General features: G+C 41.4%; 1 protein-coding gene across 1 annotated transcript in view; it reads right to left on the bottom strand.

Annotated features, from left to right (window-relative positions):
- Positions 1 to 8,270: 8,270 nt before the first annotated feature.
- Positions 8,271 to 22,881, bottom strand: part of HGFAC (HGF activator) — a 68,021-nt gene continuing 53,410 nt past the window's right edge. Inside the window, exons 9-14 of the mRNA XM_043544730.1 lie at positions 21,021 to 21,106; positions 19,697 to 19,937; positions 13,414 to 13,553; positions 11,843 to 11,983; positions 10,451 to 10,599; positions 8,271 to 8,646 (exon numbers count right to left, since the gene is read on the bottom strand). Of these exons, the coding sequence (XP_043400665.1) occupies positions 8,464 to 8,646; positions 10,451 to 10,599; positions 11,843 to 11,983; positions 13,414 to 13,553; positions 19,697 to 19,937; positions 21,021 to 21,106 (940 nt within the window). The 3' untranslated portion in view covers positions 8,271 to 8,463. The remainder of the gene's footprint in view (positions 8,647 to 10,450; positions 10,600 to 11,842; positions 11,984 to 13,413; positions 13,554 to 19,696; positions 19,938 to 21,020; positions 21,107 to 22,881) is intronic.

A 22,881-nucleotide genomic window follows, 5' to 3' on the forward strand; every position in this document is an offset into this window, starting at 1 on the left:
GCCCCTAGTTGGTTCCTCCAGCACTTGCACCAGGAAATTGTCCCCTATACTTTCCATCACCCTTGTAGCTCACACTTCTAAACTTAATCCAGAGACTCTCAGGTTTTTCTGCAGTTTCATACCGGAGCTCTGAGCAGTCATACTGCTCTCTTACATACAATGCAACTCCCTCACATTTCTGCCCTGCCTGTCCTTCCTGAACAGTTTATATCCATCCATGACAGTACTCCAGTCACGTGAGTTATCCCACCAAGTCTCTGTTATTCCAATCACATCATAATTCCTTGACTGTGCCAGGACTTCCAGTTCTCCCTGCTTGTTTCCCAGGCTTCTTGCATTGTGTATGGGTACTTAAGATAACTCGCTGATCGTCCCTCTTTCTCAGTATGAGGCAGGAGCCCTCCCCTCTCGCACTCTTCTGCTCATGCTTCCTCCCGGTACCCTACATCCCCACTTACCTCTGGGCTTTGGTCTCCTTCCCCCGGTGAACCTAGTTTAAAGCCCTCCTCACTAGGTTAGCCAGCCTGCTTGTGAAGATGCTCTTCCCTCTGTTTGTTAGGTGGAGCCCGTCTTTGCCTAGCACTCCTCCTCCTTGGAACACCATCCCATGGTCAAAGAATCCAAAGCCTTCTCTCCGATACCACCTGCATAGCCATTCATTAACTTCCACGATTCGATGGTCTCTACGCAGGCCTTTTCCTTCCACAGGGAGGATGGACGAGAACACCACTTGTGCCTCAAACTCCTTTATCCTTCTTCCCAGAGCCACGTAGTCTGCAGTGATCCACTCAAGGTCATTCTTGGCAGTATCATTGGTGCCCACATGGAGAAGCAGGAAGGGGTAGCGATCCGAGGGCTTGATGAGTCTCGGCAGTCTCTCCGTCACATCGTGAATCCTAGCTCCAGGAAAGCAGAAGACTTCTCGGTTTTCCCAGTCATGGCAGCAGATAGATGACTCAGTCCCCCTGAGGGGAGAGTTCCCGACCACCACCACCCGCCTCCTTCTCTTGAGCGTGGTGGTCATGGAACCCCTATCCCTAGGACGGTGCATTCCATCTCATGCCTTTCAAACTTCCCTCCATTATAAGATAATGCAAAATTACTCTTTTTTAAAATGTATTTAACATAATGTAAAGGCTATCTCACAAAATACTTTCTGGAAACACCACTCAGGGCCGCCTCAAGGATGGTATGAAACAAGATGCTGATGACTTGAGATTAATAAATATTCCTTTTTTTCTTTTCAAAAGGGACTGCCACAAGATAATGAAGTGGAACAGCCTCACTTAATTTTAACCTCTAGCTGACAGGATAAATAAAATAGGCTATGTATTTGATTGTCTTAGATTTACTTAATTAAACAATGAACTAATTCAAGTCTATCGTTCTAAAAATATTTCCTACCAGAGTCTTAATTTGGTGCTAACTAATTCCATCTTCTGAATTTCTTTGAGCTTCTGTAGCCACACCACAGTACACTTTTCTTACAATGGCATAATAGAATATTCTGGTTTTAGCTGGTATCATTAGATGCTTAAATGTATTTATTTCCTTTGAATCAGTCACTTTGGATGAGCTGTCTCATGATACATAATAAAGGAGATTTTATTAAAATTGTGCATGAAGTGTGCTTTGTATTTTATTAGGGACTTGTTTCTGTCAACTGGCTTTTCACTTTAGCTCAATTTCTAGCTAAAATCATCTTTAATTTGAGCATAAATATAGGATGGGATTTCTCTCTCCAGTCAGATAATCCCTCATCTGTAAATATATGGGAATGGTGAAGTAACAATATGAGGTATAATTAAAATTTCCATCTAAACAAAGTTCTAAATTAGGCTTAGATCCTCAAAGGTATGTAGGCACCTAATTCCTTGATCAAGGGTATAAACCCAACAAAAATCTCAAGAGCACAGAGTGGGATGATGCCCCTTTGGGATGCGCTGTGAACAATATTCTCAACAGAATGAGAGTCTGGAGGCAGACCATTCTCAGTGGAGTCTTTTGTCTCTGGATTTTGTTTCTCCTGCTAATATTACAACATTCTAGTTTGTTGACCTCCAGGACACACTGCAGGGATTATCTATTCACCTTGGGGGCAGATCCACAGCTTGATTAAATTGTCAGAGCTCCAGTAAAGTGAATGGCACTATGGCAATTTTCACCAGCTGAGAGGAGCTGCTCCTCAGGCCTTTGTTTGAAAGGTAGGTTGAGTGGTTTAAGTTCATTGACTTTTTGTCCATGCGGTTACTGTTATTGTACACTGATATAAATGGGCCCAGATGCCTCAGTGAGCGTTTTAAAAAAGAAATTATAAGATCAATAACTACAACAACAACAACAACAAAAAAGCTGTCATCAGCACCAAACTCCAAAACCCACAGCCAGCTGTTCCTTCACCCTCCCCAAACTGAGTGAAGATTGAATGGCTGTGTACATGTGACCAGACATCCAAAAATTTGTACAGCTCAGATGGGTATTAATTTTAACGTAAAATTGAGTCCATAGAACAGATGCAGTACAGTACAGGGAGTGTTAAAATCTCCCACACTGTGTCCCACTAGTGGATTTCAGCAAACCCTATTCCAGCAGCACTATCTCTGGAGATGAGCAGCAGTTTGCTTTCATGCTAATTCAGTCCTTGTGGTCCACCAGCATGGTAATAGTGGGTCTCATTACATGGACACATTCTTTTCACACAGGCTACCAAGCCATCACCATACTGGAAATGATCAGAGATTGGACCTGTCCAAACCCCCAGACCCAATAATTCTCTACTTCAGGCAGGTCTGAAAGTCACCCTTGTGCAGAAGTCAAGCACACCAGTATACGTTGCTGAAACTTAAACCTGGGGTTTGTACTAGCTTTCTGCACAGGATTTTCATCCTGCATCTTTTACCAGTCCCCTGAGCCATGAGGCTCCCCTTGGTTTTAATTTATATGTTTAAAATAATAGAGTACCTACAAAAACAGACTTTTAATGTTATTATATTTTTATTCAATAATTCACATCACTTATCTTGTTTATTAACATTTGCATTTCTTTATACTTTTGGAAACTTATCTCTTCTTTTTTTATACAAAGTCTATCTTTGTAATTTTAAAAATCATTTGCTGGACCTAAAAAAATCCCTGTGGTTTATGATACTGCCAGAACCATCAAATGGAATCAGTTATTTTAATGGTATATAATATACTTGTATCCAATCACCATTTTAAAGTTTCAGATATTTAAAAACAATTTTTGAAAATATTTAATGGTATAGTAAAAGCCTCTTAAAAACTCCCAATTCAGTATTTGAATAAGGTCATCTGAACTAAAATTCCAAGACTTCATGTAACTGACATGACTGGAAGCTTCATTTCTAAAAAGCCATAATCTACAATTCTGATGACACAGGTCAGAGGTTTATGGCTTTCTGATGTCAAATCAATTCAGTTTGACTTTTTGTTAGGATGACAGAGTATGCAATCATTGCCACCATCTGTGTTATTGACGGTTCCATTGGACCATGAATTCTTTGCTTCAGTCTTCAGGGCTGAGGATGTTAGGCAGATTCCCAAACCTGAGCAGTCTTTTATAGGGGACAAATCTGAGGAATTGTCACATATTGAAGTGTCACTAGAGGAGGTTTTGGAATTAATTGAGAAACTTAACAGTAACAATTCACCAGGACCAGATGGCATTCACCCAAGAGTTCTGAAAGAACTCAAATGTGAAATTGTGGAACTATTAACTATGGTTTGTAACCTGTCCTTTAAATCAGCTACTGTACCCAATGACTGGAAGATAGCTAATGTAACGCCAAGATTTAAAAAGGGCTCTAGAGGTGATCCCGGCAATTACAGACTGGTAAGTCTAACGTCAGTACCGGGCAAATTAGTTGAAACAATAGTAAAGAATAAAATTATCAGACACATAGAAGAACATAAATTGTTGGGCAAAAGTCAACAGGGTTTCTGTAAAGGGAAATCATGTCTTACTAATCTATTAGAGTTCTTTGAAAGGGTCAACAAACATGTGGACAAGGGGAATCCAGTGGATATAGTGTACTTAGATTTCCAGAAAACCTTTGACAAGGTCCCTCACCAAAGGCTCTTACGTAAATTAAGTTGTCATGAGATAAGAGGGAAGATCCTCCCATGGATTGAGAACTGGTTAAAAGACAGGGAACAAAGGGTAAGAATAAATGGTAAATTTTCAGAATGGGAAGGGGTAACTAGTGATGTTCCCCAAGGGTCAGTCCTAGGACCAATCCTATTCAACTTATTCATAAATGATCTGGAGAAAGGGGTAAATAGTGAGGTGGCGAAGTTTGTAGATGATACTAAACTGCTCAAGATAGTTAAGACCAAAACAGACTGTGAAGAACTTCAAAAAGATCTCACAAAACTAAGTGATTGGGCAACAAAATGGCAAATGAAATGTAATGTGGATAAATGTAAAGTAATGCACATTGGAAAAAAATAACCCCAACTATACATACAATATGATGAGGGCTAATTTAGCTACAACTAATCAGGAAAAGGAACTTGGAGCCATCGTGGATAGTTCTCTGAAGACGCCCATGCAGTGTGCAATGGCAATTAAAAAAGCAAACGGGATGTTAGGAATCATTAAAAAAGGGATAGAGAATAAGACAGAGAATATCTTATTGACCTTATATAAATCCATGGTACACCCACATCTTGAATACTGTGTACAGATGTGGTCTCCTCATCTCAAAAAGAATATACTGGCATTAGAAAAGGTTCAGAGAAGGGCAACTAAAATGATTAGGGATTTGGAACAGGTCCCATATGAGGAGAGATTAAAGAGTCTAAGACTTTTCAGCTTGGAAAAGAGACTAAGGGGGGATATGATAGAGGTATATAAAATTATGAGTGGTGTGGAGAAAGTAAATAAGGAAAAGTTATTTACTTGTTCCCGCAATATAAGAACTAGGGGCCACCAAATGAAATTAATGGGCAGCTGGTTTAAAACAAATAAAAGGAAGTTCTTCTTCACACAGTGCACAGTCAATCTGTGGAACTCCTTGCCTGAGGAGGTTGTGAAGGCTAGGACTATAACAGGGTTTAAAAGAGAACTAGATAAATTAATGGAGGTTAAGTCCATTAATGGATATTAGCCAGAATGGGTCAGGAATGATGTCCTTAGACTCTGTTTGTCAGAGGGTGGAGATGGATGGCAGGAGAGAGATCACTTGATCATTACCTGTTAGGTTCACTCCCTCTGGGGCACCTGGCACTGGCCACTGTCGGTAGACAGGATACTGGGCTGGATGGACCTTTGGTCTGACCCAGTATGGCCATTCTTATGTTCTTATGATGGTAATCTATATAACATGACATGTATCACTAAATCTCCAAGAAAAATTCTTTGTGACTCACTACTACTTATCTGTTCTTTTTTATAATATATGGGATCCATATTTTTTAAGTTCCAAAACGATTACAATATTTATTAATACAATGTGAGACATTAAAACAAGAAAAAGCCAGAAGACTGTTAATCACTCTTCAATGGTTGTTGAAGTGATGTGTTTACACTACAACTCTCAGCATGAGCAGCAACTGGTGTGGTCTCAGAAAGGGCCTGGTCAATCATTCTGAAATGTTTTTTAAACAGTAAATGTAGCACTTTTAGGAAGTGTTGGACTGAGCACACTGGAAAATTAAGGCCCTGATTCAGCAAAGTACTGAAGTACGTTCTTAATTTTAGGCACATTCTTTCATGACACTAAACTGGGAGGAGTGGTAGATACGCTGGAGGGTAGGGATGGGGGATGGATACAGAGGGACCTAGACAAATTGGAGGATTGGGCCAAAAGAAATCTGATGAGGTTCAACAAGGACAAGTGCAGAGTCCTGCACTTAGGACGGAAGAATCCAATGCACCGCTACAGACTAGGGACCGAGTGACTTGGCAGCAGTTCTGCAGAGAACGACCTAGGGGTGACAGTGGATGAGAAGCTGGATATGAGTCTGCAGTGTGCCCTTGTTGCCAAGAAGGCAAATGGCATTTTGGGATGTATAAGTAGGGGCATTGCCAGCAGATCGAGGGACGTGGTTGGTCCCCTCTATTCGACATTGGTGAGGCCTCATCTGGAGTACTGTGTCCAGTTTTGGGCCCCACACTACAAGAAGGATGTGGAGAAATTGGAGAGAGTCCAGCGAAGGGCAACAAAAATGATTAGGGGTCTGGAACACATGACTTATGAGGAGAAGCTGAGGGAACTGGGATTGTTTAGTCTACAGAAGAGAAGAATGAGGGGGGATTTGATAGCTGCTTTTAACTACCTGAAAGGTGGATCCAAAGAGGATAGATATAGACTATTCTCAGTGATAGCAGATGACAGGACAGGGAGTAATGGTCTCAAGTTGCAGTGGGGGAGGTTTAGGTTGGATATTAGGAAAAACTTTTTCACTAGGAGGGTGGTGAAACACTGGAATGCGTTACCTAGGGAGGTGGTGGAATCCCCTTCCTTAGAAGTTTTTAAGGTCAGGCTTGACAAAGCCCTGGCTGGGATGATTTAGTTGGGGATTGGTCCTGCTCTGGGCAGGGGGTTGGACTAGATGACCTCCAGAGGTCCCTTCCAACTCTGATAGTCTATGATTCTTTGATTCTTAAATCCACCCCTGTTCTGCAAAGAATGTCCTTAACTTTAAGTACTTTACTGATTCATGGCTCAAGTCCTCTGTTTTTCCATGGAACTGATTTGGCACAAGCAGCTACAATGCACATTTTGCTGTAATGCTCTACCCATGTGTCTCAACATTGACCTGCAGGGAACACTTGTAAGGCTGTGAGAGTATTTCAGTCTCCATGCTCATTCAGTTCTTGAACTCTGTGCTGGGATTAGCAACAAGGATGCCAGTTTTGAGGGTGAGTTTTGTGATGGGGCCATCCCTCCACCAGGGACTGGCTGAAGACCACCAATTAACATTTCACCAGAAGCGCCGACTTTGAGATTTCCCTGAGGTTGCTGGACCCCCGCTCCTCCCTAGGCCATGCCCCTATTCTGCCCCCTTCTACAAGCCCCACTTCACCCCCTCCCCTGAGCACGCTCTGCCCTCACTCCTCCCCCTCCCCCCACAGAGCCCCCTGTACACTGCAGAACAGCTGATTGCAGTGGGCAGGAGGTGCTAGGAGGGAGGGGGAGGAACTGATCAGTGGGACTGCCAGTGTCTGCTGAGCACTCACTATTTTTCCCCCTGGGTTCTCCAGCCCCGGAGCACCCATGGAGTCAGCACTTCTGCATTTCACACAGATCATCAAGCAGGCACCAGATAGCCATGAGTTTTGGTACATACCTGCTTGGGATATATATTTCAATTAATGGCGTAAATGTGAAAGGCTCTGTGATAAATAAGGGGGCGGGGGTTGTAGCTCCCTTTGATGGACACCCAGCCAGCCAGTTAGCTATAAAATCCCTCTTGGTAGCTGTTCTCTACTTGCTTTACCTGTAAAGAATTAAAAAGTCCCCCAGGTAAAGGGGAAAAAAAGTGGGCACCTGACCAAAAGAGCCAATGGGAAGGCTAGAACTTTTTAAAATGGGGAAAGAAACTTTCCCTTTGTCTGTGGTTGCTCTCTCTGGGCTGCAAGGACACGGAGCAGCAATGCTATAAGCAGGAATGCTGTGTAAGGTTTGAACCAGGTATGAAACATTATTTTCCATACCTGGAAGGAATCATTTGGTTAGGGAATGTTTAGATAAACGCGATGAAGTTTATTTTTTTATTTTGGCTTGTGGATCTCCTCTGTGCTAACTCCAGACACTTTTGTTTGCTTATAACCTTTAAGCTGAACCCCCAAGAAGCTATTTTGGGTGCTTAATTTTTGAAATTTCTCTTTTAAAATCTAGCAGAAGCCTAAGTTCCAAATATATTTTCTCTCTTTTTGTTTTTAATAACATTTACCTTTTTAAGAACAGGATTAGATTTTTGGAGGTTTGTGCATATGTTGTTTAATTAGCTGGTAGCAACCGCTAATTTCCTTTGTTTTCTTTCTCAGTTCTTCCCCAGGTGTGTGTAAAAGGGCTTGAGGGTACCCTCAAGGGGAGGAATGAGTTCTCCTTCCTGGGTCCTGGGTCCCACGTGCTCCTTCCTGGGTCCAAAGGGTTTTTGCTTCATTTGGGTGGTGGCAGCGTTTACCAAGCCAAGGTCAGAGAAAAGCTGTAACCTTGGGAGTTTAATACCAGCCTGGAGTGGCAAGTATTAATTTTTAGAATCTGTGCGGGCCCCCACCTTCTGCACTCGAGGTGCCAGAGTGGGGATTCAGCCTTGACAGGCTCCGCATCTCATTATTTGAGCCATTCAGTGCCCTCAAATTTGAAATCAAAAGATATAGTTTTTGACATCAGATCAATTTTAAAGGTACATCTTAGAATTGCTAAGAATTATTGACCATACATATTTTACTCTAGGATATAATGTTCATACAACGTGCGTGGCAACAGTAACCTATGAAAGTTCTTCTATTTGTTTTTTGGGGAAGATTAGCTTATTTATCCAGTCCACATATTTGGTCACTCGGGTATAAACTCCAGGTTTGTTGACCCTGCCGCATCCATCTCCCCAGCTGATAATCCCATAGAGGTAGGATATTTGATTTTTTTCACAGGCCAGAGGTCCACCAGAATCACCCTGTGTTAAAATTAAGAAAAGATAATCTTAATTTGCTAATCTTGTTACAAAACATTTTTTAATTTAATCAGTCAATTTAATCAGTCCCAAAAAGTGACCCATTTAAGAGAATCAAAGATTAGGTTTCTCCTACCCTATACAATAAGACAATATTTTTTACAAGGAAAATGTTTTCATCTTACTAAACTGTGCATTGAGCACTCAGATGGTATGGCAGTGAGTGCTAAATAAATGTTGATTTAAAAAAGTAATAAGAAACTGTGTAATACGGATTTAGTAAATATCCGTGCTTCAATGAAAGACAGATTAAGACACTATTAAAATATAAACCCCAGTTGTAAAAATTGTGAATTGTGATATGGATCTTTTCCCTTAATGACCAGAAGAGTAGGGTGGGATTGTCAAAAATATACATCAATGATTGCTTTTGAAATCCTACCATTAAGGCTCAAGTGACCAATGCTCTTTCCATTGAAGACAATGGAGGTTATGCCATGAGTTTCAATGACAACAGGCTCAGGTTAACAATGTAAAATCCATTACAACCACATTCATGGACACCACTGAGGTACTTGTCATGCAAATTATGTAGTTAGGCATGTATACAATTTGCACACCCAGATGTGTGATTTTGAAATTCTACATGGCAATGCCTGGAAATTTTGCATGCACTATAATTGCAGCTATTTAAAAATTTGGCCCTGAATATCAATGTTTTCATTACAACTGTAACCACAAGTATCTTTGGACCTGAAAACATTCAACCTGTTAAATACACAAGTACAAATTCATGCCTGCTTTGACACTACTCCAGTGTGAATTTGGTACAACATGATGTATGCAAGCTTTGCAATCATCTAACGAGGGCATTTATTTTTATTTTAAGGAAAAGAAAACTACACACATTTCTATTCTTAAGGCTGAAAAGAAAATCTTGTTAGCAGCACTGGTGAAAGGAACCACTGTTCCTTAAGTACCTGAAACCTAATGTAACAAATTAAAAATATTTTTTCCCATCAAAAAATTTCTCTGAGATCAAGGCAGAAAGAAAAAGTTTTGATGCATTTACATCAAAATGTTTCTGTGAGCAGCAAAGTCATCAAATGAAGTCTGAGCTCTCCAAAGATTAATTTACTTCTCAGCACCTTGTTCATTACTCTTTACAAATAATAAATGTCACTCATAGCGATTTGTGTATCAATGCACTGATGTAAAAAAACCCACATTTTCTTTCCAAGAAAATCTCTTAAAATCAAGCAGAACATGTCTGTCTAATCTCTTACTTCAGAAATCCTAAAAGATATCAACTTGATAAAAATAAACCTCTCTCATATAAAAATCAAACGTAATAAGAATTTACCACTATTTCTACTTAGGCCCTACGCAAGTCTGTATTGTAAAGCAAATAAGGGAAAATGAGTGATTGATTTCTTGATAAGGATTTCAAGCCGTGAATGCAGCACAGCAGCAAAATCTGTAGCTCTAAATGTTCCCAGCCTCTGGTAAGCAAGTTGCCAACTGCTCTCCAAAATAGTGTCCCAAAGGACTAACAACCTGCTCCATCAAAATGAACCAATTAAAACAAAATCTGATGGTCTATGTAGAAATAATCCCTTTAATTTTAAGGTCACGTTAATCTGTTGCAATAACAAGTCTGTACCCTCACCCAGAGCCAAAATGTGAGAAAACCAGAAATGAGAAACAAAATAGAAGAAAAAATCATAAATATGAGGGTTTAAAGCTTTTTTAATACTGTAATATCTCTCTCACACATACACCCACCCCGTCAATTCCATAGCATTACCTGGCAGGCATCTGATTTGCTATCAAAGTAACCAGCACAGAACATGTATTCATTAACTTCATCACCATAAACTTCATAGCTTCTGCACTTATGCTCAGGAACAGTGGGAACCAATGCTTCTTGCAAAACGTTAGAATAGTTGGATGCATCTTTTAAAAAAAAGTCAAAAAATTAATTCCTTTTAGCTGTGGAGTAGCTTATCAGGGAAGCATGCTGCACCATACAAGTTTAAAAGCTACTGAGTGTTTTGGCCAAACATTCAATGGTTCTCAAACTTGTTTATATTGTGGACCTCTTCTGAAGACAGTGATTACTGTGGTGGACCACATGGTCCCCTAACCTCTCAACAGGATTCCATATCTTCTCTTTGGCAATCAGAATACGTAGCTATGTGACAAAGAAATAGCCACATTTTTCAAAAGCAGCCTTTGGTTTTGGGTGCTTCCGTTTTTAGATACCCAGCTTGAGAAACGAGGTGTCTTTTGAAAAATGAGGACAGTATTAGAGAAATACACTCAATCACTTTGGTACAATGGCTATAGCTGCATAGTTATCGTCTCTCAAATTTTGTATCTGTGTTGATGCACTACCCAACATTGGATGTACCTGACTTTACATTTATTAGCAACAATTCTTCCATCGTCTCCTACAGTCCCCAATCACTCCTGGTCCATTTACAGTTTAGTTCTATCCTCCTGTGCAGTGTTTCCCAACGACCAGTCCGTGGACCAGTGCCGGTCCTGGAGATCTCCCTGACAGTTTAGGAAGGCAGCAAGACAGTCCCTGGTAACAAAAGGTTTGCGAAACTTCTCTGTATTTGCTAACGCTCCACATTTAGTGTCCTCCACAAATACGAACATAGCTGAGTTTTCACCACAAAATATCCATCAAAGAAAGCCATGAAGCTCGTGCACAGAGTGCAGAGATGGACTTGGGGGTTTTTTTCAGCGGAGGGAGGGGAGACTGACGACATGCACCCAAAACCACCCTTGACAATGTTTTTGGCCCATCAGGCATTTGGAGCTTAACCCAGAATTCCAGCTGAGACTGTGGGAACTGTGGGATAGCTTCCCATAGTGCACCGCTCCATGAGTCGATGCTAGCCACGGTAGTTAGGACACACTCCACCAACTTAATGCGCTTAATGGGGACATACACAATCGACTGCATAAAATCGACCTAATTTTGTAGTGTAGACATAACCTAAGAATTGTACTGGAGTACAACTAGCAAGAAACATCACAAGCTTGAAGACTGACACATTTCACAATCACCTCCAGTAACCAGTTACATAAGCTCAGCTTACGAGTCGGTGTTTGAGAACCACTGAAATGTCAGGCTTGGGTTATGATCAATTTATTTTCCTCACATCAAATTTGTCATTCAACTCACTCTCACGCCTGTGTCCCCATCCAGCAATCTGACATTTGTGTTGATCAGGGAAGGACATGCCACTTTCTGGCAAGCAGATTGGTTGAACAAACTGGGTCTTGACAGCACAACGCTGGTTATTCTTTTTGAGCCTAATTAAAACTGCAGGAAAGAAAATACAGCAATAGTAAAATTAGAGTTGTTTCTTCTTAATTGGAGTGATAGCAGTAGATCTCAGGTACAATTCTAATTAATCCCTAGCCTCACTTAATTAAGATATTTCAAAGACAGACTTATTCCCAACAGCTGCTGATTTCACGGCCAATTGAAGTCTGACACATATTCGACTATTTCTATTCCAGAAGAGTTTTCTTTTATATTACAGAATAGATTTTCCTGCACCTCCTTAAGGGGGGTGGGGGAGACAAAGAGGTGCTGGAACAATTTTTATAGTGGGGGTACTGATGATGGAAACCATGTATTTGGTGATTGTTATTACTACTTCAAGCCAGGGGGTGCGGCAACACTCCCAGCGCTCCTAGTTTCAGCACCACTGTGGGGATGCAGGGTTATGAAAGATAAAGCATGCACCATTTCTTTTTACAAAGCAAGAGTCAGGTTTCCAGAGGTGCTGAGATGCCCACAACTTCAGCTGAAGTCAATGGGAGATACGGGTGCTCAGCACTTTTGAAAATCAGGACATGACCTTAATTCCAATCTCACCAACACTGATGTCACTTTTGATTTACACCAGCGTGAGCAGAATGAGACCTCAGATCCAGATTAATCTCTCCAGATTCTTATACCACATCAGTCAACACAGTACCTGAGCACCTACTGTTAATACCATATCTACTAAAAAACGTTCACCAGCTGTGAGGGGAAGAACCTATTCCATTCTTGTGCCAAGGTTTCCCATGTGCCAGTCTATTAAATAGCCTCAAAGCCAAAGGGCTCTCATGTTTGGATTGTTAATGGAGAACCTGCAGTTTAACTTTTAACTGAATTAATTGCATAATAGATTATTTCCAAGCCTATCCTCTCTTTAGTGTAAAAAAGATGCACAGATTCATAGATTTTAAGGCCATAAGAGACGATTATAATCCTCTAGCCTGACCTGAATAACACAGGCCAGAGAAGTGCACCAACTAATTTGTGTCTCAAGTCCATAACTGCTGGTGGAGTACAGCATATGTTTTAGAAAGATGTTGAATCTTGATTTAAAGAGTTCAAGTAATGCAGAATCTACCACTCACCTTGGTTAACTGTTCCAGTGGTTAACTACCCTCCCAGTAAAAAAAATTGCACCTTATTTCTAGCCTGAAATTCTCTAACTTCAGCTTCCAGCCACTGGATCTTGTTAGGCCTTTCTAGAATTAAGAGCCCTCTAACTACAGTATCAGAAATCTTCTCCCAAGGCAGGTGCTTACAGACCACAATCAAGTCACATCTTGACCTTCTCCTGGATCAACTAAATAGATTGAATTTCTTAATTTTCTCACAGTAAAGGCACTGTGAGGCAGTATATTTTTTCCAAACTGACTGAACTCTACCTGCATGAAATAAAATGGTAAAAAAATTAAAATACTCACCAATATCCTGTTCAGTTGGGCTGAATACTGAGTAATCTGGGTGCAAAATGTATTTCTCTATTTCAAATGTTTGCGTTACATCTGTTGTTTTATTAAATAAATGCTGACCCAGAACAATTCTAATACTGGACTTCAGTGGACTAAATAAAAGGAAAACACAATTAGTCAGGGACAGATGCTCTCCTTTTGTAGAAAAAGAAAGATGTGCTTAAAGTGTGGTTCTACACTGAACAGTAAATGCAAAAAACAGTAACATGAGAGCCTTGGATTTAAGGGACCACTCCAGCCAATGGAAAAACTCCAATGGGAGTTGGATCAGGTTCTTATTCTACATACAAACAGTGGAGCACGTGGGACAGCCATTCACAAGTGATCAGTAGGGCCATTCACGGTCCATTCTGTTCAATTTCACGGTCGTAGGATTAAAAAAGCCAGTTTCATGGTTGCAGATGTTTACATCTGAAATTTCAGAGTTGTAGCTGTGGGGGTCCCAGCCCAAAAAGGAGTCATGGGCAGAGGGGGTGGTGCCTCAAGGCTATTGTGGGAGGGGATTGCCACCCTTATTTCTGCACTTCTGCTGGCAGGGATGCTGCCTTCAGAGCTGGGCAGCTGGATAGCAGCGGCTGCTGGCTGGGTGCTCAGCTCTAAAGCCAGTGCCACTGCCAGCAGCAGCACAGAAGTGAGGGTCGTGGGTCACCATACGTCCAGGTTTCCCAGCAGCCTCCCGCCCGGGTTGGCACCTGACAGCCGAGGCCACAGATTCCCACCCGGGTCAGGTGCTGACAGCCACCCTCATTTCTGCACTGCCTTCAGAGCTGGGCTCCCACCCAGCAGCCATGAAGCTTCCTGCAGCTGGGGGCGGTTCCTGGAGGTGGATCTGACCCAGCTCTGGCAGTGGCCCCTGCAGGGAAAAGGAAGTCCTATCCCTCCCGTCCTGGGACTAGCAGCTGGACCCTGGCGCACAGTTGGTGCTCCGGCTCACAGGCACCGACTTTCCTTGGTGCCAGTGGGTGCTCACCCCACCCCTACCCCTGGCCCTGCCCCCTCCCTGCCCCTATTGGACCCCTCTCCAAATCCCCTCCCCAGCCCCGCCTCTTCCCAGAGCGTGCCACGGTCCTCCTCCTGCCCCCTCCCTCCCAGCACCTGCCACGCGGAACAGCTGGTTCGCGGCGCAAGCGCTGGGATGGATGGGGGAGAGGCAGAACGTGGCAGCACGCTCAGGGGAGGAGGCGGAGTGGAGGCGGAGGTGAGTTGGAGTGGGGGAGCTGCTGGTGGGTGCAGAGGACCTACCAATTTTTCCCCCGTGGGTGCTTCAGCCCCAGAGCACCCATAGAGTCAGCGCCTTTGCTCTGCCCAGGTTGCCCCCAGCTCTGCCCCTCCCCTTCAATAACTAGATATCATGGGGGAGATCAGATTTCACAGTCCATGACGCATTTTTCACAGCCGAGAATTTGATAGGGCCCTAGTTATCAGGAAGTGTTTGGAAGCATATTAAATACTCTGATGTTGAAAGCAATGAGATTAAAATTCACTATTGCTGTAAACTCAATTGGAGTTGTACATGCATCCACGCTTAGAGGGTTTTAAGGCCCAGCTTGACAAAGCCCTGGCTGGGATGATTTAGTTGGTGTTGGCCCTGCTTTGAGCAGGGGGTTAGACTAGATGACCTCCTGTGGTCTCTTCCAACCCTAATCTTCTGTGATTCTATGATTCTATGCAAAAGTCAGCAGTAAATTTAGCCATTACTGTTTTCAACATCAGAGAATCTGTGTTCCTCAAAAACACTTCATTATATAAGCCAAGCATACAATATGCCTACTGTCATGGAATGTGCACAAGTGGTTAGCCACTAGTACCAAATTTCCCTTATCCTCATGTCTGTAGCCATTTCCTTCCAGAAATAGAGGCATGATGCCTTCTCCTCCAGTGCTGAATATTGAACTGGGAGAGGGGCCAGGGTGTGATTGGTGAACTCTAGTATACAATGAAAACAGCTTTAGTTTAACAATTCCTGTATGCGTGGTGCAAGAAGGAAGATCAGGAAGCTCTTTTTTTAAAAGTAAGAAAGAGACAACAAAGTAAAAGAGGATATTCCAAAGAATAGGGAAGGCAGGGAAAATGATTTTCTTCTTCTTCTTCTTTCCCAACAGCAACCTAGTCAATATGCCCCACTGGAAAGAATTTTGTGGCCCTCAAAGCAAATTGGAGGCCCACCACTTCCAGGGCAAATATCTAAAATATATCTTATTGATGCTAAACTGACATGCTATGTCTTATACATATCCTGCTATTTTATACATCCACGGTCAGAAGAAACAAAAGAGAGGGCTGTCATGCAAAAAGTGAGCAGTATGGGTATCTGTTGTCACCTGGCGGAGAACAGATGAGCTGAACTAGCTGATCAGCAATCTCATACTTGCTAATCATACATAAGGGTGCAGAATACGATGGAGCAACTATTGAAAATCTGCATGTTCCAAGCCACCAGCTGGAAGTGGGCGGAAACGTCTTGAATAGCTGCCAAAGTTAGTAGCTATTTCACAACATTTGGAAAACAAACGCATTGTGGCTGAAGATCCACATGCTTCACCACAACATTCAGGATGATATTATTAGCTCTAGAGGCTATCTGCATATTTATTTCTGTTACTCTTGGCTTCCTCACTAAGCAAAGGAACAACGGGTACGAAATTATGTAACACTTTTCTCAATTGATGTGATCAGCTTTACCTCTGAAAACAGAGTATCCTGCTTGTATGGCAAACGGATTATTCAGAATGAACTAGGTGCATCTGATATTAAATGTTTTCCTTACCTAGTACATCTAGAAATTTCAAAAAGACTAAGGAAATCAGCTTCTAAGTCCCAATAAAATTCAATAGCAGCTGGCCATCTAATTCCCTAAGGCTCTTTTCCAGACTCCTCTCTATTTTATTTAATGGCAATCAAATTTAATTTATTTTATATAATAAATCATTACTCTGCTGTTTTGAGCATTTTGAACTAAACATTAAACGCTACAGTACGCACCTAATTTCATCTACAAAGTGTGTATTAACATCCTGCCAAATAACTGAATGGGGGGTAGGGGGAATGAAGTGCCCATGCAAAACTAGTTATTTGTCCAAGTAAATACTTATGCATGCAAGTGCTCATTTTGCATATTCTTACACTTCAGGTGGACCCATTAATTTCAGTAAGGCTATTTAAGAAGTAAGTAACGGGTAAGAGTGGGAGAATAGGGACACAAAATTGTTAGCTCATGCACATGCATTGCAAAAATCTACTCCTGAAAATGTAGCCTTTTCTGTCCTTCAGGAATAATAATAATAATATCCCTTGTATTTATATAGTATGTTATCTCAGAGCATCTTACAAACGTTAGTACATATTATCATCTCTTTTTTATGGACAGGAGGAGTAAGGTACAGAGAAGATGAATGACTAAACAATGGGCATAAAGGTAGTTGTAACTGAGCTAGGAATACAGCTCAGGCCTTCTGACTCCCAGCGTTGTGCTTTCCCTATAAGACCAATGCTGCCTCCTTACAACAGCTCCTAACAATACATTCTAAATATCCTAAACTGTTATTGTGGATATCCAGTTATTATATATTGTTCAATTATATTTTGGAATTCTAAAATAGAATGTATTTACTAAAATTCCAACCAAGTGCAATTTTATCTGGAGATTTATTCAAAGAAATTGTTTCTTTATATAATTCCCCCCCCCACCCCACAGTTTACTTTCTGCTTTGTTCTGTTTTTCCTTCTATCCAGTTTATTTCATCATCATCTTACTGATGTCAGAGAATAAACATGTGCCTGCCTGAACATAGTTACATAGCAGTATCAGAACGAAAAACACACCCTAGGCCTTTTACCTATAGAATGGCTCGATAGTAACTTTACCATCTCCACCCTATAAAATTTCAAATTCTGCTATCAGATAAAGATCTAAACACCTCCAAGCTTTTAAGCCTCTTGAAAAAATGGTGGCTATACTCCCTCTGTGGATCAGGGATTCAGTCAATATGCCCCACTGGAAAGAATTTTGTGGCCCTCAAAGCAAGGGCCGGTGCAAGGATATTTTGTACCCTAGGCAAAACTTCCACCTTGCGTCCCCCCCTTCAGCTATGCTCCCCGCCCGCCCCTGCTGCCAGGGAGGCTGCCGCCGCCCTGGGCTCAGGCCACCCGGCTCCCCCCAAGCGGCGCCCGGTTCCTGCTGCTCTCAGCCAGCAGGTGCGGGGCCCCAGCCAAGCCCGGCCCCCTGCGTCTCCTCCACGGCGGTGCCCCCCGCCCGCATCCTCCCAGGCAACGGCCGGGGAGCCTGAGAGGAGGAGTGGCCCCCGGGCAAGCAGTGGAGACTCCAAGGTGAAGAGGCTGCTGGCCCTGGCGCGGCCCAAGCGCTGGAGAATGACAGGTACCTGCCCCTAAGCAATGGTGTAAAAAAAATGTTTGGGTCACCGCTTTTTGGCATCCCCAAATCTTGGCGCCCTAGGCAGCCGCCTAATTCGCCTAGTGGTTACACTGGCCCTGCAGGGATTGTCTTTTATAGTACACTATGTAGCACAAATGATGCCGAACCTGGTTGATCTCTAGGCATGACCATAATATAAATGTTAAATAATAATCATCCTTGCTATAACTGTAATGGAATACTAAATTGTATTATATTGCTCAGGCAAAAGGTGACACCATGTGTAACAAACTTATCTGAGCATAGAACAGTACATTAAAGGCTCTTATAGTGAATACATCTGCAGTGTATCTTTCTGACAAGTCTCTTTAGCCAGTCTGATTCATAGCCTGACCTGCAACCTACCATGTACAATGTTTATATTGAATAGAATCAAAGACTATTAGGGTTGGAAGATTAGCTGAAGATTTATGCAGCTTCAGATGACATAATTATTTGATCATAGTGGACTGTTTTTCCAGGTATATAGAAATTATATAATTGAAAAAGACATCATATGTTGCAGCGCTATTGAGAAACTGTAGTGCACTTTTGCTCATTTCAGTATTCCAGAACAACTAGTGATGGACAACGAACCATAATTCATTACGGCAGAATTTAAATCATTCTGAACAAAATACGATTTTGATCATATTACTAGCAGCCCACATTACCCATAAGCGAATGCAGAGGCTGAGGGAGCTGTACAGGCAGCCAAGAAAATCCTATGGCAGGAAGATCCATTTCTTACTCTCCTGAACTACAGATCAACACCAGAAGTAGCTACTGGATATAGTCCAGCACAGCTCCTGATGGAAAGACAACTCAGAATTACTGTTTCAACTTTGGGAACGAATACATCTCCAAAGTGGCTAGACAAGAAGAGAGCAACCAAATCAGATAGAAAAAGGCAAAGAAAGCTTATGAACACTTTGACAACAGACTACACTCAGAGAGCTGTGAGGGCGATAACCTGATGACAATGTTCATGTCACTCTGGATGGAGAAAAAGCATGGACAACTCCAGCTGGCATAAAGAAAAAAGAATTCATCGCCCAGACCATAGGTGATCAAAACCGACAGAGAAAAGTTCAACAGAAAGCCAACATGTACAATTTGTTCCTCAGAAATAACAATCAACAGAGAAAACGCTACAGCTGGCGGATGTGAAACAAGATTTGAAATTGACCTGTGACAGTTATTGCAACTAATGGACAGCCAGATGATCAAATTGTTATGCATTCAGGTTGTGTAATTAGAAAACTTGTATTTTCAAAGGCACTTAACAGGCTGATGCATGCTGAACTTTAAAGATAGCATGATAGTGTACCTTTTGTACAATTTTGTAAATGGTAGGAATGTAGAACTTAGAGGAATGCTAAACTGTATTATACTGTTCAGCCACAAGGTGGTGTTGTGTGTAATATACCTTATTTTAGCATTTGACAGATCTACCTGAGAGTACACCAAAGGATCTTATGTATCAATTTGATAATGGGAAGCTCTGGACCCAGTTCATATTTGGTACAGAACCTGACCTGCAACCTACCAGGTACAAGGTGTACATGACCATACTTTCAAGATTATCTCTTCTATCCACTATCACCACCTCCATCCTTGATTAGATTAATCTTCCTGTGTACTGTTGCTGTGTACACTTAAAGAGCTCCTGTATTCCACCTCTGAAGTGGGAACATTCCAAGGCTTTATAAAGTGATCTCTTTTTTTATAATATGTAAGTCTTCTGTGTTTCACAAGCATTTGGGGAAACTGAGATATAAGGGGCTCTCTAACTGTAAGATATTATTAAAACATTGAGTTCACCTGTTAGCAAAGCAGTGGGCTGCTGACACTACCCAACAAGGATGAACAAGGCTGCCAGCACAGAAGCTATTTCCAATATATATGGCTGCTAGCCAGGGGTGAGAGCCTGGTAAAGATGAAGAGCCGCCAATAATCCTAGGTCTGATGAAACTTCGTTTTTTGTGTCTTCTTCCACATGCTCTTTTGACAACTGCAAAGGTCTCCACAATATCTGGAACTACTGGTGTCCTTTTCCTGGTGTCTGAGACAGAAATGGGTGTGGTGAGTATCAGACTACATATACTTACAATTTCCAAAACTTGGATTTTCATAGTAGCCTAAGGAAGTTAGGTATCCAAATCTCATTGAATTTCACCCAATTAAATAGCAGAATTGGGGCCTACACTCTGATTCTAGGCTCATTATTACTGGGGAGATTGGTGATGATGCATGAAGCAGAAACAACACACCTTAGTTTTCCAGACACCACTTTTAGCTTTGTAGTTTAGAGAGTTAGAAAAAAAATGGTATCATGAGTAGAATATATTTAAATCACTGATGGAGAATAAATGGTCACTTTATAGGTTCAGATTACAACTCCATTTTAGCAAAAACAAGGAGTCCTTGTGGCACCTTAGAGACTAACAAATTTAAATTTGTTAGTCTCTAAGGTGCCACAAGGTCTCCTCATTGTTTTTGCTGATACAGACTAACACGGCTACCACTCTGTAACTCCATTTTAATAACGCCTATTAACATTAATGACAATTAAATATGAATTTAGGGGAAGAACAGACTTCTTAGTTTTTAAAATCCATGTAGTATTTGCAATACATTTTTAGTTTAAACTGCTGAAACAAGTATCAGTGAGGACAGAGATTTGCTCATTGAGGGCCTAATTCTGCTACCTTTACTGACACATGCAATCTTTACTCGAATAGCCACATTCATCTATATGGGGCTGCTTGCATGAGTAACGATAAGTGCTGAAGGATGGTGCACCAACAGCTCCATTAATTTCTGAAGTCTCACACATATGATGGCCTGGCAAGGACAGTTGTAATATCGTGATCACTGTGCAATAAACTAAGGATGCATAACTGTATAACACTGTACATGAAAACTGTAGTTTTTCTTCCAAGAAAACATATTGAACGTTACAGTAGCAAAGGAAATAAACTTACTCATTCGAGACCACCAGGACTTAAGAAATGCAAATGAAACCTAAAATTTGGGTTAACAAATGAAAAAGTTCCATTGATACTAGAAAAAAAGTTTTCACTGGATCACACTGAAATGAAAAATGAAATCTATTATCAGATCACATGACCTAATATTTACCTACCACAAGATGTAATGTTACAATATTCCCAAGACAAAGTATTCTCCTTCATGATGTAACACCAGGGCTTCTCATCATTATCTGGATTTCTAATAAAGTTTGGGGAGAGTAAATTAAGCAGTGTCAATAACAATACTTAGCACTTCACAAACAAACATTTACATACTTACCCTTGCACCACCCGTAGGATCGATCCTGCAATGTGCTGAGCAGTCTGGACTTGATCCAGCAAAGCATTTAAGCATGTGCTTAACTTTAAAGCTTGTGATTTGTCCCATTCACTTCAATAGGGCTATTCATTGCTTGAAGTTAAGCATGTGCTTAAGGGCCAGGTTTTATAGATGCAGATAGTTGCCTAGTGTAATTTTCAATAGCTCCTAGGCTCCTAACTCTCATTGATTTTAAATGCTTTGCTGGACTGGGTCCAGAGTGCTCAGCACTTTACAGGATCAAGTCCCCATGCGATGTATGCATTAATTAGCCCCATTCTATAAAAGACACAGATGGGTTAAGTGACTTGCTTAAGGACATATAGCAAGTCAGTAGCAAAAATAGCTAGCATTTAAGAATCTAAAACACCTAGCCTGTTTTCAGCCCATTAGACAACTCTGCTAATACACTGAGGTAATGTGAGGATAGGTGAAGAATCTTATTACATTCTTTAAAGCAAGAAAAAGATGGGATTATCAGGATGAACTCAGTTCCAAGTTTCATCAGCATTAATCTGGAGTAGCTATTTGGACACAATGGAGTTACTCTAGATTTACAGCAGTGTAAATGAAAGCAGAATTTGGTCCTTCAGCTGTCTCTCTCTGTGAGTAAATGCAAACATAGGAAAAACTTTGCAAATGTATTTGAAGTCAAACCAAACACTCTTAAAAAGTAGATTAAAAGAAATATTCAAGATTTCACTAGAGAATAATGAGTGTTTTTTTCTTAAAGGAACTGACTGCAATTGATTGGTTCCAATATGCTTCTCTGAGAAACAGAATTATCTTTGTCAGTGCTGCAGAAATAACCAGAAATATGTCTGATTTGCTCATTCCATAATATAATGGTAGCTTTCAAAGCCTCAAAAAGATCTTCCCTATAACTAGTCACAATGACAAGATAATACAGGCCTTCAGGTAAACAGGGAGCCTAATTTGAATATGACTTATCCTAAACCACACACTTTCTTTTTAAGATTGTTCAGTAGCTTTCTGAGTCTACTTCTACTCTTCAAAGACTAAAACACTTTAAATTCTCAGAACAGAAGCAGCAGCATGGGTTGAGTCATCTACCGCCAACTATGTTTCTAAATCAGAATATTTGAACAAGAATATATCTGTGGGATTACAGAGTGTATTGGAGATACCCACCTCAAAATTAAAATCTGCTAGCAAAAAAAGTGGGAAAAAAGGGGCTTTACTGTTTCTTCTCTGCATTATAGAGGACATGATCACACCAGCCCCTACCCAGGTATATGATTTACTTCTTGTATTTTAAATCTTTAAGTGAATGCTGTGCTCAAAGGGACAAAACTGACAAGGTCTAGATTCAGCAAAGTGCCTAAGCACATGCTTAAAGTTCAGCACATGTTTAAACCCCTCTGAAATTAAATTGGTTTGATCTCCTGAGCTGGCTTCAGTTCAGCAAAGCACTTAGACATGTACTGAACAGGGATTTTTCAAGTACGTGCTTACGTGCTTTTGTAAGCGGGGGAATAGTCCCGCTATTGTGGGGAACTTTCCTGGCTTCTGCACTACCCCAGTGAAGTGGGCTAGTGAAAGGATCGGAGTCCTCGCTCCCACTTCCTTTACCCAGTGGCCTCCCTGCCCGTGAGGACTCCCCTTCCACTCTCCTGTCTGGCAGAGTCCTTGTA

Source organism: Chelonia mydas, chromosome 4 (assembly GCF_015237465.2).
Source record: "Chelonia mydas isolate rCheMyd1 chromosome 4, rCheMyd1.pri.v2, whole genome shotgun sequence".
Classification (NCBI taxonomy): domain Eukaryota; kingdom Metazoa; phylum Chordata; order Testudines; family Cheloniidae; genus Chelonia; species Chelonia mydas.